Below are 17540 nucleotides of genomic sequence, written 5' to 3'. Positions count from 1 at the left end.
CTACTTCTTCTTAAGCCTTCCTCGGGATCTCACAGACCACAACCTAAAGCGCTCAAGTCTGAGCACACTCTCCCCACATTATCTCCCCTAGGGTCCCCAGCTCAGGAAATCACATGACCTAGGCCAGACATCTGAGGTCACTTGATGTCTCCATTTCTCCACTTCTGTCCCTGCAGTCATTAAATCTCACCCACTTCCTATGTTTCACGTCCCTCCCATTTGTCCTCACTGGGGTCTCATCAGCATCTCTGTCTCCTTCACTGCAATAACATGTTGGTCCCTAGCTTCAGTAGCTCGTAAGTACAGGTCACTCAAACAGCATGAACCTGTCCCACTTATTTTTGAGGTATTGACTACAGATAAAAATCTGAAATCCATTAAGTAATACTAACATAGCCAGCATCCCCTGAGCATGTTCTTGTTTAAAGACCTAGGGTGCATTGATTGTCAGCTCAGAGGCACTGCACCTGTCTATGTGCACGGCCCTGGGTTGAATCTACAGCCCCACAAAAAAGCAATAATCAAAAATTTCCAAACTAGATACTAGAAGGTCCTCCTCTTTAACAATGAAGAATAAAGCACAAGATGGATCGGAATTTGCACTTGTGCACGGTGTTCTGAGATGACGGAGCTAAGTTTCGAACTCAGGCTATCAGATTCTAAAACACCACATCTTCCCTTGATCATCATCGTCCTTATCAGCATCACCATCATCAAATGCAATTTTATTTTCCCCAGCATCAGGCCCTCAGACATGTCAGCATGGTCTTTGTTAACACAATATGTGTCATCCCCCCCCCCAGCCTTCCCTATGTTCTGTGCTCTAGTACCAAAGCTTCCCAGTGCCCCCTGCTCCCCCAACATACTGTCATGCTTCCTCTGAGCCCCTCCCACTGCCCAGAAAGGCCTGTCTCCAGCCCCCACTCTCACCCCCTCTCTTTCCTCCCCACCCAATAGACAACCCCTACGCAGATACGTTTCCACTCAGTACCTTGTCCTCCAGAACTCTCACAACCCAGAAGCATCTTCTCATCTCCCCACAGCATCAGGACAGCTGAACAGATTGTTTACTAACGTGTCTGTTAGAATATGTTAGTTAGGAACCGGGACCTTCCCTGACTCTGTTGCCTGCCTGTGAATCCTGTTCCCCTATCTAGGAGAGGATGTCCTGCCGTGAGTTGATGTCCCTGGGAGCCTAGCAGAATTATCTTCTGAGAAGCTTCTCCCAGCAGCTGATGGACACAGATACAGAGAGCATCAGGCAGAGCTCAGGGATTCTTGTTTCCACAAGTTGGAGGCAGAATTGAGCAAGCCAGAGGGGTCAAGGACACCACAAGAAAACTACAGAGTCAACTAACCCATGGGGCTCCCAGAGACTGAACCACTAACCAAAGAACAGGCAGGGGCTGGACCTATAGCCTCCTACAGAAGAAGTGCAGCTTGGTCTCCATGTGAGTCCCCTAACAATTGGAGTAGAGGCTGTGTCTGACTCTGTTGCCTGCCATTGGATCCCTTCCTTTACCTGAACTGCCTGGTTAGGCCTCAGTGGGAGAGGATGTGCCTAATCCTGCTTTGATTGGATGTCCCAGGACTGGTACCAAAGTAGGGATTCCTCCCTCTCTGAAGAGAAGAGCAGGGGTTGGGGAGGGATTTATAAGGGTGAGACAGGGAGGAGAGGATGGAAAAGGAGCTACAACCAGGATGTAAAATGAATGAATGAATGAATGAATGAATGAATGAATGAACAAGTAGAAAAACATAAATGGTTGTTAGCAACTTAAAAAAATATATGTTAGTTGGAAAAATGTCTGCTGCCTCTTCCACCCCTATGAGCAGAACGTCCTTGCCTGCCCTACCAACTGGGCATGGCCACACCACTTGCTTTGGCAGTGGGATGTAAGTGGCCTCGATGCAAGGGAAGACTTTAACTGTATTCATGGCATGTGTTTGGCTGGGCTCTGCTGCACCTGTCATCCATTTGCATAATGAGAACAGAGCTCCAGGGTTGCCTCTGTCCAAAGAGAACAAACTCATGAAGCCAATGTGAAGCCAGCCTGCAGCCTGGAACCAAGTGAGGCCAGCCTAGTACTTGGACAAAGCAGCACAGCTGACACTGCACATAAAGGATGCTCTTGCCATCTGCCACATGATTCTGGGGAACCTGTCCACTGTGCCGTTGTATCCAGAGCTGTCTAACCTATGCCTAGACCTCGTAGTTGAGTGTTTCTTTACCTCTATTTAGTTCTGAGAATGGTGCTTAGAACATTAAGAGCTCTTCAGAACATTAAGAGTTCAAATTTTTAGCAAAGATAATTCACATACTGTCAAGTATATGAATTTTGCAAAGTCCACAATTCAGTTTTGGTACTGTTCTCTGACTGTTGTAAATAAATAGCCCACCATCATCATCTAATTCCATGACATGTCTCCAACTAAAAAGAAATGCATAGCAACCAGAAGTCCTCTGATAATTTTTATAAATAACAGTTGGAATGAATTACTTAGAAACCACTTATTCCAAATTAGCACACTCACAAACAACACAGAAAAGCTTTTGCCAGAAGCACCATATCCCTAGAGTATTCTATTTTTGTCTTTCAAATAAGTTATATCTACATTTTCCATATATTTTGAAATATAAAAATGTAGTCTATCTTTTAATTGCTCTTGCGACACAGAGGCTATTTGGAGAGCTAATTTTCAATCTACAGATCACAGAGACCTAATCACATTCAGAACCACCAGCCACTTGGGAGAGATTTCACATGCTTCAGAGCTGTCATTAGTGACTGAGGAGAGAACATGACATGGAACCTATTTTGGTCTTTAAAAAAAAAAAAAAACTCACCATTCCAATAACAAGCACCACAAACTAGCAAATAGACACTTTAAGAATATGGCAAAATGGCAGAGTGGGAGGGGCTAAAATATTGCTGTCAGTGGATAACCTGACTGCATCCTATCACTCAGATTTTTTTTAAGATCACTAAACTATGTTAAAAAGCATAATAAAAAGTTCACTATATTTTATTAACAACCAAAAGAAATGCTTTGGAGAAAACAGACTTAATGTCAGTAGGATAAGTCAGAAACTCAGGAAGGGAAACTGTTCACCTTTAAAAACTCTATCTCCCCGCCCCCAACACACATACACACAGACACACACAGACACACACACACACACACACACACACACAATCTCTCTACTGTGAAGCATAAATCTATTCTGTAATTCTAAGAAACCTAGAAAATAATAATGTCTAATTATCACCGCTATCTTTCTGCAAATGGAAGGAGAATTCTAATCAAGAGCTAGCCAAGTACCAGGGAATTTCTGTAGCTCCTGACTCCAGCTACGCTGCTTGTCCAGTTTTATTTTTACCCTTCTCTTTCCCGGACACTCTCTGTGTCCGGCCCCAGCTGTGCTCTGCCAATCTGGGTCACTCAACGCAGAGGATCAGTGGGTGACAGCCGCTGTGTCCACTTTTAACAGGCTGCAGCCTTGGGCAGAGCTGGCATGCCCTGAATCCAAGGGTCCAGTGAGTGACTAAACACTTTCGTTCCTCCTAGGTTTCTGGGGAACTCACGTTAGACAGGAAAAACAGAAATCAGCCACTGGGGTTGGCTCTATATAACCAAGGCTCTAAGAAACCAGCCATTTTATAATTCGGTATGAAGTAGTTCTCATAAATACTAAGAAGAAAAGAGTTGAAGTTCTATATGTATAGAGCTTTTATTTTCTTAATCAACACTTAAAAGCAATGTGCTACTTTGCATCAACTTTTTACAACTAATGGAACCAACCTGGTGTGTTTGGGTTGGGGGGTTGCAAATAGGACACTCAATGATACCTCCAAAACTGACTTTTTTTTTAAGTCTCAGAAATAAATGTAAGAACACTGCAGGTTCCAGGCTGGCTTAAACTACATAGAGAGGGACCCTGTCCAAAAAAAGAATAAAACAACTTATTGATAGCTTTGTAAAAATCACTAAGATTATAATCCTATGTTCTCCTTAAGGTTTTTGTCTTTTTTTTTTTCCTTCCTTTCTTCCCACCCACAAGATATGTTCCTATATATGCTAGCATTATTATTTTTGTGTGTGTTTGTGTATGTGTGTACATGTGTTGTGTGTGCACCTGCACATGATGGTACAGACGCACTTAAGTGAGCATGAATAACCTCAGAAGTCATCCAACTTATTTCCTGAAGTACGGTCTCTGAATGACACGAAACTCTTCTTAAATAAGTGGGGCTCATCCGTGAGCTTCGGGGATCCGTCTGTCTCCCCCTCTTTGGCCTTGGGATTACAAACACCTCTAAGCCTGGCTTTCTGCTTAGGTTCGGGGAGGCAAACTCAGGTCCCCATCTTGCACAGTAAGCACTTTTCTGATTACGAAATCTCCAGACCCCATTGTTACATTTGAACTGAAAGGCCAATAGCAGTTCTCCTTGGCCTCTTCCTGCCCACTCCTTGGATTCTTCCACCACAAGGTCCAGATTTGCCTTTAAGGTTCCCTCTGCTTCTGTGTTGGGTAACAGCCAAGCCCTTTGATAGAGATGGATAGAGCAGGCTCGAGTCTGATTGGCTCAGGCTCATCAACTCCGCCCCCCTGGACATCATGAATAAGAGCTGTGACCCCTTTCTCTACCGGGGGCATGGAAGGAGAATGTGAAAACAGGACTCCCCCTGTCTAAGCCAGAACTCACTAGACCTCTTGGGGTGGAGCAGGGCAGGCAAATGGCATTACAGAAAGCTAGAACACAAAGCCACAAAAAGCACAGCCCAGTGGAACAGCTGGGAGAATCCAGGTCCTCTCCAGGGTCCCTGATATGGCTGAGTCAGCTTGGCCGGAAGTGAGCTAAGAGGCTTCCTATTTCTCTAAAGCCAAGCCCAGTATGAACTTTCCTTGTACAGCCATAAAAATGCTAACAGATGCACACAGGCAAAAATTCCAGGGAAATTTCACTAATGATACAGATGATGCGGTAGAAACCCAAATAAGAAATTAAGTTGCAGGTACGTCTATCGTACAACTCAAAACTCTAAAACAGAAGGGGGAGGTGAAAGCTAGTGTCCCATTACACCAGACCGCTATTAGGGTTCATCGGGTCACGTGGGAAGCAGAGCCGACCAACACGGAAGCACTGGAAATGACCAGACTGGAAGAAGAGATGGTACTTCCTAGTATTGACGAAAGTAGAATTTTACTACAAAACTGTGTGATAAAAGAAGGCAAAGACACGGGTACGGAGGATATAAGAAAAGACAAGGTGGTCCATCATGGAAACCAAGATTTAAAAGCTGCAGACCTGGGGAAATCAGGCTTTTCATTGACCCCCCCGCAAAGCCTAACGGTGTCTAGAACATAGAGTGATAGCCTCTCTGTCCGGGTGTCTATCTCTTCCTGTTCAGCTTCTCACTGCTGTTATTTGGTGGCAGAATTGTTCAAGTGTACATCGTTTTAATGTGAACTGTTGCCCATAGCTTCGTGTGTCTGGACTATGGTCTGCAGCTGGAGGGGCTGTTTTGATAGGCTGCAGGAGCTTCAGGGGGAGGAGCCTGAGTGAAGATGAGTCACGGGGGACAGGCCTCATGGCTTCTGTCCTCAACTCCTCCCACATCATCTCTCTGCTCTTGACCGCCACAGCAATATCACTAACCAGACATCCCATGGATGCTCTTCCGCCATAATGGGGCGTCCACTTCCAATTACTGAGCCAGAATAAGTCTTTCCTCCTTTAAGTTCCTTCCTCCAGAAATTTTTCTCACAGCGATGGGAAAAGTAATAAATCCGAATGATCGCACAGGGGCTGTGGGAAGACCTCAGTGGTAGAACACTTATCTCCCATGTGTAAGACTCGAGGAAACTGTGCGTGCACACAATTCACATTCCAAACCGAAATCAACATGGCGCCAGTGTATTTGTTCGAACACCAGGGATGAAACCAGGCAGGTGAAATGGGGGGATACAGTCTGGGGTGCCATGGGCAAACCAAGGAAAGGGCTGCTTCCAAGGCACCAGGTGGGAGTTCAGGAGCCACACAGGATCCTGACCAACCTGCCCTCCCAACTCAATGAGACTAAAACTAATGGAGATGAGACCAATAAAGAGCCTCGAAGTGGGACAAGGGTAACAGATGTGTGGGATCCGGCTCTAAGCAGGATGCAACATGTACATGTATGTGGATCCAGGTCTACGCAGGATGCCACATGAAGAAACCCTAACAGTGCACTGAATCTGTGAGCTTTTCTTTCTCTTGTTAATAATTATTTAATTTCTACATTGTATCCAGGACTATCTACAGCCAAAGACAGAGTAAGGGTCCAGAGAAGAAAAGAGACAAGAAAAACAGGTGAAGAAGAAGGAAGAAAAGACTCCACCCATTGAGTTGGTCCAGTCTACTCCTGTAAGGGTTTTTTCTTCAAATTTTATCTTAAAAAAAACAAAACAAAAATTGAAAGGGCTTCAGTTGAAAAAAATGTGCCTGGGTACCACACAGATGAAACTGTTTCCTAGCAACCAACACTGCTTTGCAGATATGCTCAGTAAACAGCATCTCCTGAAGGGGGCTGAGCTGGAGGGGGAGGGGCAGGTCAGCCATTGATGTCTGTGGCTGGGGTCTCCTTAGAGAGCATAGCTGTCACAGCCCAAACTCTGGAACTAGATTCCCTGCGGTTTAAAATCTCAAGTCTGCAAAGTGCTAGCTCTGTGGTTTCAGACAAATCAGTTAACACTTCTGTGCTTCAGTTTTCCCGTCTGTAAAATATGCATCAAGCTGCTTGGTTTGAGAAACATAGCGCCAGATGTTACAGGTTTATATTTATCATCTCGTTAGCTCCAGCATCTACACTGTCACCAGCCTAAGAGAAATGGCCAAGAAGGGGTCAGCTTTCCTCACCATTACTGTTACTGTTTATACTGGCTCTGGGGGAGCTGGGTCACAGTACCCTACCACATTCCAGAGACGTTTACCACAGGATGAGTCAGGTTTTTGCTTGTCACCCACCCCTCCCATTTATAACAACTTGCAAGGTCCCTTAGGAAACAGGCAATAACCACATCTGTCTGCCAATGGCAACTTCAGCTCCACAGCCATTTGTCTTTCTGCTTCCCATAGGAAAGGCAGGAGGAGACTGCTTCCTTGAGGCTACACTAGGCTGTGACAATGGTCACAGCCATGAACACACAAACACACACACACACACACACTTACATGCTTTGTCGTGCTGAATAGCTAGCAATCAGGAATACTCCAATCTTTCTGTCCTATTAAGAAGTAAGAACTAGCTGGACATCAGGAACAGGTGAGAGAAAGGCCCGGAATGTTGCTTGGGGGTAAGGAACAGGAAAAACAAACCATCCTGGGGCTTTCCATGCTTTCAATTAAATCAGATCTAACCCAAAACTCAGTTCTGTGAGTGCTACCCTAGGCCGAACTACAGGGAAGACTACTCTTTAAATGACTCCTCCAGCAGGTATCACCTACCAAAGGGCCCAAGGTGGAATTATGTTCCACGAATCCAATCACTGACCGTCTCTGGGTCACAATTAGGTGAACTGCTTTGCTGATTTACTTTTAAATCACTCTTTGAAAAAAGGAAAAAGAAAAACACGTTGCTTCTTGTTAGAGCAGGAACAGTTTCTATTTTCTCTGACCACTCCAGAGCCCACGTGCGAATCAAGTGATTCCCGAGGCTGGGCACCAACTCTGTGCCATGGGCTTTGCAGCTACCCTACCTAGCTAAATGAATGAATGAGGAGGTACTAGGATTAGGATGAAGAACTGACCATTGCCCGTGGGCACTCTGGGACTTATCAAATGAGGTGGGCCCCAATCTACACACATTTATCATGGTACCGGAGGAAAATTTTTCAGAGAGATGAATGCTCTGGGTATAATGTACGCTGGGTAGAAGGCGATTTGTGAGTTTAGCCACCTGGAGAGAATGTCACCCAGGCAGTCATGTTGAAAGTCCTAAAGGATTTGTCTCTGGGGAAATGAGAAAGGGACACACCAGGGGCCATCCTCTCCTTTCTCCTGACATAGATTTGGGACATAGATTACTTTTTTAATACATGACTGATGATACTGATGAGGGAGAGGAGAAGAAGGAGGAGGAGGAGGGAGAGGAGGAGAAGGAGAAGGAAGAGGAGTAGGGAGAGAAGAGAAAAGAAGAGGAGAAGGAGGAGGAGGGAGAGGAGGGGGAAGGAAGAAGAGAAGGAGGGAGAGGAAGAAGAGGAGAAAGAGGAGGAGGGAGAGGAGGAGAAGGAGGAGGAAGAGGAGGATGGGGAGGAAGAAGAGGAGAAGGAGGAAGAGGGAGAGGAGGAGAAGGAGGATAAAAAGAGGAGGAACAAAAGCCCCTTCTCCAGCAATAGCTATGATACTTAAGTTCTGAACAATAACAATGAAGCAGATGTGTCAGGAAGGGTTTTCCAGACAGCATCTTTCATGGGACAACTGTAATCTCCAGTTCTCACTCCTCCTACTTCCTGGAAAGGTGATGTAGTGATGTAATCTGGCAGCCATACTGGACCATGAGGAGAGAGCTGACAATTGACGGGGCTTCCAAAGAACATCCCAAACCAGAGGGCATCTGCGAATTGCCACCTGAGATCTTGTACAGAATCACTCTGCTTGCACTTGGAAATGCAGGCAGATTTCTTCCAGCTCTCTCACATTTGAGAAAAGGCCAGGCTCTACCAACTCCATTTTACCTGGGAGTTTGAATCCCTGAATCCTGACGTGTAAATCTCAAAGCCTCCTCTGACATTTCTCCTGGAAAATGAGTTCTAACTTTCTTGTGTGACTTGGATAAAGGGTCTGGTTGAAGCCTCTGACTCTCTGAGTAACCCAAGAATGAACTCGTGGAGGCCACGGCTACAGCTCAAGGGCTAGAGCCCTCGCAGAGATTACCAAGTTCTAGGCCTAGTGTTCAGCACACATTCTAAAAGAGAGAGAAAAGGGAAATACACAAGCATATTTAACAACTCCCTGTCCCTTGCCACACACAGACCTTCACCCTACTTGTAGAACTTTAAGAGTGTTCTACCCCCCCCCACACACACACAGAAACTCCACAGTAACTGCTGAGCAGCCTGTAGTGTTGGTTAGCCTTCCCTGCTAGCTTACCAGTTCATTCTTTACAGCTCAGTGTAGATACAAACATAGCCATTTGTTGGCAAGATAAATGTAGTAGGAAAAGACCTCTGCCAAGAGATTCCGTAGGTGTATGGCATAAGACCAAGTCACCCTGCCTTTTCACTGATGTCAAAGGGGGTTCCTTGGGCTCCTACAGGTAACCCGCCAGGGTCCAATGCACAAGAACATCGTGTTAAATGTATTGTTCTCAACACTGTAAACATGGACTTTTTTCCACAGCGGACCTGGATTCCATTACGTCATTTGATCATGCGCAGAGAGATAGATAAAACCTCTCATGTCCTGACTGAAACCTTGCCAATATTATGTCATTCTTCTTTAAAAGAACTATGATTTCCTCTCTGTTATCCGGCAACCCTTCCGTTTCAGCCACCACTAGGATTATCACTTTACAGTAAGGTTCTAGTCACCCCTCATTTTCTCATTGAGTAGCACTGACGTCACCCTCTTCCCAGTCTTCTCTCCTCTACAAGAAGTTAACACAGATACCTTCATATTTGGTTGTAAGCATATTTCAATATAAGCACACACAGCCTTAAGAACAAGGGAAGAAATGAATTACAAAAGATTGCATTGCCAATTTTTTTTAACTCTTAAAGCAGTGAACTATGCTTTAAAAGAACAAACAGTTCCAGTGAGAGTATCTTAGTCAAAAATCAGCTGGGCAGGATGCTGCATGCCCATAGTTCTAAACAGCCCTTCAGAAGGTGAAACCCAAAGACAGGCATTCAGAGCCAGCTTTGGGTTACCTAGACCTACCTAAATATAAACACCCATGCCAAAAAAATAAAAAAATAAAAATAAATAAAAAAAAATAACAACAAATCCATGAAGATCAAGGTCACAGTACAGTGATGAGGTCCCACTGAAACAGGTGACAGGGATGTCAACAACAGCTTTGTAAAAAGAGACTCTGATGGCTGCCAGAGAGGCTTCCAAGCCCCCCTCGGAAGGCTCTCCCTCTTGGTTGAATTCAACATTTTCACTGTTAGAAGAGAAAGTCCTGCCCAGATGAGAAAACTCTGGGATGAAGACGTGGGGCTGAGGGGGTGACCAAGATGAAAGAGTCAGTATGTCACGGCTGCTGGAATATACCGGGGCTGACAAAGGTTGTTTCCCTCCCCTCACACCCCATACAATCCCATTTGAAGAACAAGCTATACAGACCGCTCAGGCGTTGTTTTTCTAGTTGGATTCCTTAGGGGATGTAAGGGGAGTGATCATAAATGCCCCACACCCTTGCACACTGTGCACTCAATGCCCACAATAGTCCTGAAGATAAATGTATAAGGAAAACATGACCTCCATTCGCAGACATGAAACACTCTAGCCTCTGTCCCAGTAGTACCACCCACCAGGGACCAGTGCGGTAGCCTGTCCACATGAGACCAAGCCTGAGTACTGAAGAAGAAAACTACATGTGCAGGGAATGGGCTCATCTGGGCAGTCGCAGTTCCTGAATGCACATGTTCTCTATACACGAGAGGTGGAACTCAGCACTGTCGAGCACAGTCCTTATAGGAGACACACCGTCCTAAGTGAGAGAAATATAAGACATCGGATGGCAAAGGCTGTGGAATTAAGCTGATTAGGAGAGCCTTTTCCAACTCCTAGAAGCCCAGTCTCCTCGTCTGTAAATGTTGGATAATTAGAAATGTTTATAATATTATGTATGTATGCATATGTAATATGTACTAACATATATTATACATACACACAAACAAGACATATCCTCTAGAACATATACTAATATATAGATTTATAATATGTATTAATAATTAATGTATATAATATATACTAATATATAATACAGACATATACTTGCAAAGATCTAAGAAAGGATCCTATAGGTTACTGTCCTACCTCTGACATTTACCATTTACATCTTGGACAAGACCTTTAATATGTCATAGCCTCAACTCCCTCATCTATAGATGGGAATGACAGCAGTACTTACTATGTAAGCATAGAATTTGTGTTCTGCCAGGTGAGTCAAAAAGCAGGTAGATCTCTGTGAGTTTGAGACCAGTCTAGTCTACATAGGGAGTTCCAAGCAAGCCAAAGCTAAATAGAAAGTCTCCTTCTTAAATACATATTAAATATTCTATAGCTATGACTTCCCATCCCAAGCAGTATTAGCATATTTAGCATGCTGCCTTCTGGGCCATCTAATGAATGAAAGAAAAAGAAGAAACTCACGATTCCCAGTACTTCCAGAGCTGCCTTGTCCCACCTAGCACTGACTGCCACCCATGAAGTCAAAGCCAGATGTGGACATCATGGGTCCTTTGTCATCTGTCAGTGGAGGGCAGGGTGCTCAGAGCTCTAGTTGCTGGAAGCAAATGTCCTCCCCTCCCCCCTGCTTGGTGGCCAAAGCTCTGTCTGCTCATTTCGAGCTTGTTTGATACAATCAGTTTCCAGGGAGACGCTGAAGCAAGAAGAGCCAGCTCCTCCTCCCTGTCCACTTCCCCTTTCCCCAAATCTCTGGGCCTTCACTGTTCTCCAACCATGTGACAGCTTTGTGTCCAGCAGCCCTTGTATACAGTTAAGACAGACTACTTAAATATCACTGTGAGAAAGCTGTTGCTTGCTCTGGCCTATACATCAGCTTTCTCTACCCAGCTAAGAAGGGCTTTCTTTCTCTTCCTCATCTCTCAGAAGCAAAGCTGGAGAAACATTTGCAAACCTAAACTTTACTGCAATTGGAAAAAAAATTAAGAGTCCTGACAGCCACAGAGAACTTGAATGACTGTGACTATGCAACCCAAAGCATGACATCACCAATGTCATAGTTACTGGCCATCAAACGCTAAATTAACTCATAAAACCACTCCTAAATTTCCCCCACTGCCAAGCCAAATGGCACCTTCCAGTATCAGAGCGCTAACATCCAGAGCATTTAATCTTCAGAATCAGATCTGAATAAAAGTGGGATGAAGAAAAGCAATTCCCTGTGGACCTAGGAATGTGTAGTTCCTACTCGCATAAAACATGGCGTAGTTTACAAATGAGACCGCGCTCATCACCAAACAACCCATCGGCGTGCTATGGCTCAGGTTAAAGGGGTCCAGGGGGTTTTCAAATTGGGATCACTGAGCTGAGCTGAAATCTTCTGACCCTCCCTTTCAAAGGCTTGACAACCTGTTCCTTATCCAAATCAGGAGAACCCGACTGAAGGGACATCTGGTCCTCCAGAAAGTGTCTGGCACTTAAGAGAAAAATAAAGATTGGAACAGATTAATATTGTTGTGGATGGAGATATAAATAGGAGAGGAGAACCAGGCATATTAGAACCATCTACCTATAAACAAATATCAATGCTAGCGTAGAAGAAGGGGGTAAGGGCATCAAAATAAGCCATGGCCTTACCAGTCTCCAGTTTAATAATGTTGGACTGTTTACAAGGGGACAGGTACTGAAGATGTTTCTTGGAGTTTAGTAACAAAACTACATGCTAAAGTTCCAAGTTCAACCTAATATCAAGGGGTAATTCTCTAAGCCCCAATAGACTGTGACGTCATCTCATGGGTTAGCTATCACAGGCTCTCCTCTGTCCCTACAAGCAAACAAGAGTAGCTTGCACTATCTTCTCAATCTCTAGCCCAAGTGTCCAGAAGTAAGTAAATTAAAATATAATAAAGTGAAATCAGTAGGTAACTGAATCATAGTGTATACGCTAGAAACATGGTTCTGAAGAATTTCTTTTAAACTCAGGCTTAGTACTAGGCAGTTATGGTATATGCCTATAATCCCAGGAGGGCCCAGAGTTCAAGGTCAGCCTGGGCTACTTAGCAAGCCTCAGTCTCAGAACATCAATATAAGACTAGGAATGTTAGGTCAGTAAGAGAGCACTTACTCAGTTCCTGGTACTGAAACATAAATAATAAATAAAATAAAATAATAAGGTCTGGAGAGACGGCTCAGTGGTTAAGAGCACTGACTGCTCTTCCAGAAGTCCTGAGTTCAAGTCCCAGCAACTACATAGTGGCTCACAATCATCTGTGATGGGATTCAATGCTCTCTTCTAGTGTGTCTGAAGTCAGCGACAGTGTACTCATGTAAATAAAATAAATAGATCTTTAAAAAATAAAAAATAAAATGATTTATTTATTAAAAATAAGCTAATAAAAGAGTGAAACCAATACAGAACAAGATCAAATTCAGTTGCTGTTAGCAATAGCACCAACAGTGGTAGCATTGGGGATAATAGTAAGAATAACAGCAACAGTGGGGGCTGGAGAGATGGCTCAGTGGTTAAGAACACTGACTGTTCTTCCTGAGGTCCTGAGTTCAAGTCCCAGCAACCACATGGTGGCTCACAACCATCTGTAATGGGATCTGATGCCTTCTTCTGGTGTGTCTGAAGACAGCGACAGTGTGCTCATATATAAATCTTAAAAACAAAACAAAAAAAAAAAAACAGCAACAGTAATATAAATGGAAACATGATACCATCACTCAAACAGTACCAGGTTTGTTCTAAGTACTTTCTTAACATGCATGTGTCTCATGGATTTGTTGTTTATGTGTGTGCATGCACGCTCGCGCGAGCACGTGTGCAAACATGCATGGACCACCAACACTGACATCAGGAATCTTCCCGGATCACTCCTCATACTGTTCTTTCGGTATCTTGAGACTGAACCCAGAGCCTCCTGCCTTGGGCAGTCTAAGAAGCCAGCTTGCATGCAGCTCCCGTGCTGGAAGAACAGCTGGGTCATGGTGGGCTATATGGATCCAAACACCAATCCACACACTCAACGGGCAAATGCTTCAGCAACTGTGCCCGTTCTAAGCATTTTAAAATGTATTCACTTATTAAATCCTGCCGAAATCCTATGGAGTGAGGTGTTGTTTATTGTGCTGTTTTACAGTTGTTTCAACAATACTCCTTTGTTGCTTTGTTGTTAATTCGAGGTATCTTTCAAAGAAAATATCTGGAAACGGAAGGACAGGAAAAGCAGCTTGCCCAAGGTCGCTCAGTTAGAAGTGACAGACCTGGTCTCCACCCAAGGGACTTCCAGCTAGGACGCTGGGCCTACGGTGTGGCTTTCTGTCCCAGGAAAATGAGCTAGAAAGGCAATTCAATAGGAAGTTAGCCGTGCTTCTGCCTGCTGATAGTGAATTAATCCTTGAACTTCCTTCCCCATCTCCCCTCCACAAAAGGTACTCAGCCCCGCCCACCACTGGTCATGTGACCCAGCTGTCCCTACCCAGTCTGCAAAGGAGCCCAGTTTTATAACGAGTTCACCTTTAGTAGCTAGAGCAGAAGCTGGTGTTGGGAGAGATAGGGGCATGGTTTCTGAACCCTATTTCCTGCCCAGTAAAACGGTCTTCAGATAGTCAAGGCTGCAGGCTGAGACATTCCTTGCCAAGAACCTGTTTCCGGAAGCTCGCTCCGTGAACCTTATTAAGAATGTAGATTCTCTAGGCAGATGACTCAAAGAAGCCCAGGACTAAGGACAAGGACCCAAAGTAGTAGCAAAGTTTATTAACCTGCTGCACCCAAGGGAATATTTTCCTTTTTTTTTTTTTTTTTTTTTTTTCTGAAAAGGTAAAATTCCTGACTGCCCAGAAAGAAAAATGGAAAAGGCCTGTGGGAAATTTAATCACCCATGGAACAAAACCGAAAAACAAAGCCCTCCCAATGAGGATGTTGCCGGAGACAATGGGCCCCTAAGGGGAGATTCGATGGTCTCCAGATAAGAATCCCCGCGGGAAGAGGCTCACACTAAGAAACACATTATTGCTGCATTAGCCCAGGAATCTTTGTTCACTGGGCAACTGTGTGCAAAACCATCTGTTCCGGCCCCTGGCTCCCAGTTTGCAAACGTGGCATTTACATTTTAAGAATGTGGAGGGGGAAAAAGAAGGGGGGGGTGAGTACTCTACCAACACACACACACACACACACACACACACACACACACACACACACACACCTTTTTACTCAGCTTGAGTTAGGAGAGTAAACACCCCTTTTCATGAAACCCAACTCTACTGTGGAAAGGAGATAGGCCACTTCAATTATGCACACGCAGCGTGCCTGGCAGCCTGGTCCTAAAGACACACACACACACACACACACACACACACACACCATTTGGGTTTTCACTGTCTTGGACTAGTTTTAAAGTGCAAGGTATCAAGAATCATTCTAAACTGTGGCTAGAGCTTAGCCTGGCTCTGCTTTCTTAACCTGTCTCTTCTTTTCCTCGAGCTGATTAGGAAAACTGATGTTCTACACTGCGTAATGGTTACCCTGAAATACCACCAGAAAAGAAAAAACAGCATTATAGATCTTGGTCTATAGGGAGATGTAATAATAGTCGTACATACTCCAAAATTCACAGAGATGAGCGATTCAGATTTGCTTGCTATCCTGTATGGCGTTTATAGCACAGTATGTTTTTAAAGGCAGGGCATGTATGGCGATATTGCTATCAATTAAAGAAACTGGAAATAAATCGCTTGCCTATGAGAAAACAGAGAGGCTAATTTCCCCCAAAAGAAGTTGAAGGAGATGGTCACACAACTCTCCACTACTGGCAGTGTCTACAAACGTCAGCAGCGAGTCTGTGAGCCCCAAACACACGGAGAACACCTGTCACACCGCCACACATCAAAAATAAGAGGCCAGTGTCTTTTCCTCCTCTAGTAGTAGGTTACTTCTTGTAGTTACGAGAGTCACGCCAGTCCTGGCTTTTAGTAATGGTGCCTCGTATACTCCGTTTCCTTAGCTCCATTTTTAAATAGACGGCTCCAAACTCTGAGGAGCCTTTGCATGGTGAAGCTGGTTGACCCTGAACGGTGGCGGCCTGCCGGCTGGAGCCTTCCAGCAATGGCCTCTGCAGGCAATTCAGCAGGTTTAAATCTGCAGCCCTACAGTTCTATCATCCTAACAACAATGGAGACCTGAGCTATCCCGAAGGTCGACGTGGGTCTCTAAGTAACCCTCTGAGCACTGTGAAGCTTATTCTTGCCTGGTCACGACTTATCTGCAAACATGCTCCTTTGAACTATCAGACCAAGGGGGTTGCGCGCCATTTGGCCAAATTCACCTCCTACACGGCGGTAGAAAGGTGGTCCATTGAAATAGGAATTCCGGGAGTGGATCACAAATCGCCTCCCCTACTCTCGCCCTCCACGCGTCCTGAACGCAAAGACCGGCTTGTTTCGGAATAGCAGGGCTACTGAGCTGCACCTGCAGATACACATCATGAATCAGGATCACGCAGCGAGCGCTTCCTGGACTGAGCCGAGAGCTCCAGTGATTTCCTTGGCCTTCTACCGAGCCATTTAAGACGTGAAATGTGCCAACCTGCCCCGGTATGCGGCCTGCTGGAGCCCACCCTGCGGTCTCCGGGACAACCAATAGCTGGGCAGCGTGCCTGCGGATAGTGTGCACTCGCAACTAGGTCTCGCAGGTTCCCCCCACGCCGTGCTCCGCGCCAGCCTTGCACCTGAACGGGTGCCAGAACACAGCCAAGAGGCTTGGGTGGGTATGAGCCTCTGTGGAGACACTGCCAACTCTGCTCCGGGAGAGAGGGGCCAAGGAAATGGAGAGCAGAGAGCTGGACACCCCGAAATGCGGCTCTCGCAAGGGTTCCGGAGGCTCGAGCCCCTGGCGCCTTTGCAGCGCCAAGGCTCGCACTGCGCTTCCCGTGGCAGCACTTGCAAAGCGAGCCGAGATTGCGAGCTCCGCAGGCAGCAGGGATGAAGGCACAGGGGACCGCCTCTTGCCCCTGGGCGCACAGCTAGACCGCAGTGTCCCCTTGGCTCACACCCACCATCCCAGGGCCCCAACGCCAGGGCATCGCAGTCTTCACCGAAGGCCGCGGAGGGTGACCTGGGGAAGCTGGCCCATGAAAGTGGGGGAAGGCTGGACCTGCGGTGGCTGCTCTCGGGGCAGCAGCTCCGGGCGCCCCTGCAAGGCCGCCCGCCGGTGGCGGCACCTACCTCGATCCACTTCTGTGCCTCGGCGAAGGCAGGCTCCGGAGGTGGTTCGGGCTGCAGGGGTTGAAGGACTTCCAGACCGAGAGCGGGGCAAGCCATCTGCGAAGCCCGGCGAGTACTGGAGCGCTCGGCCGCCGGGATGAGCACAGCCTCCTCCGCAGGAGCGCGCTCTCCGCCCCTTCCCGCCCGCCGCGCTCTCCAGCCGCCTTCCCCGCCCCCACCGAGCGCAGGTCCCCGAGGACAGCGGCGCGCGCTGCAGGAGGACACGGTGGCCACCTCAGCCAGTGTCGCCCGGGCCCGCCGCTCCGTCCCCTCCCCCAGCTAAAAATAACCTGTCAGGAGCTCCGGGCGTCCCTCCCGGCTCACGCAAGGACCGTGGGAGGGACACGGCCGGCCACCCCGCTTGTCCCGCCTCAGGCC

General features: G+C 46.2%; 1 protein-coding gene across 19 annotated transcripts in view; it reads right to left on the bottom strand.

The window, feature by feature from the left end:
* LIMCH1 (LIM and calponin homology domains 1) overlaps positions 1-17281 on the bottom strand; it is a 294369-nt gene extending 277088 nt beyond the window's left edge. For all 19 annotated transcript variants that reach the window (XM_080927843.1, XM_080927859.1, XM_080927858.1 and 16 more), the window contains exon 1: positions 17124-17281. In XM_080927843.1, the coding sequence (XP_080783969.1) occupies positions 17124-17219 (96 nt within the window). In that variant the 5' untranslated portion in view covers positions 17220-17281. The remainder of the gene's footprint in view (positions 1-17123) is intronic.
* Positions 17282-17540: the final 259 nt, after the last annotated feature.

Source organism: Micromys minutus (genome assembly GCF_963924665.1).
Source record: "Micromys minutus genome assembly, chromosome: 1".
Classification (NCBI taxonomy): domain Eukaryota; kingdom Metazoa; phylum Chordata; class Mammalia; order Rodentia; family Muridae; genus Micromys; species Micromys minutus.
The sequence above is the reverse complement of the archived record's forward strand: the minus strand, read 5'-3'. Positions and strand labels throughout refer to the sequence as shown.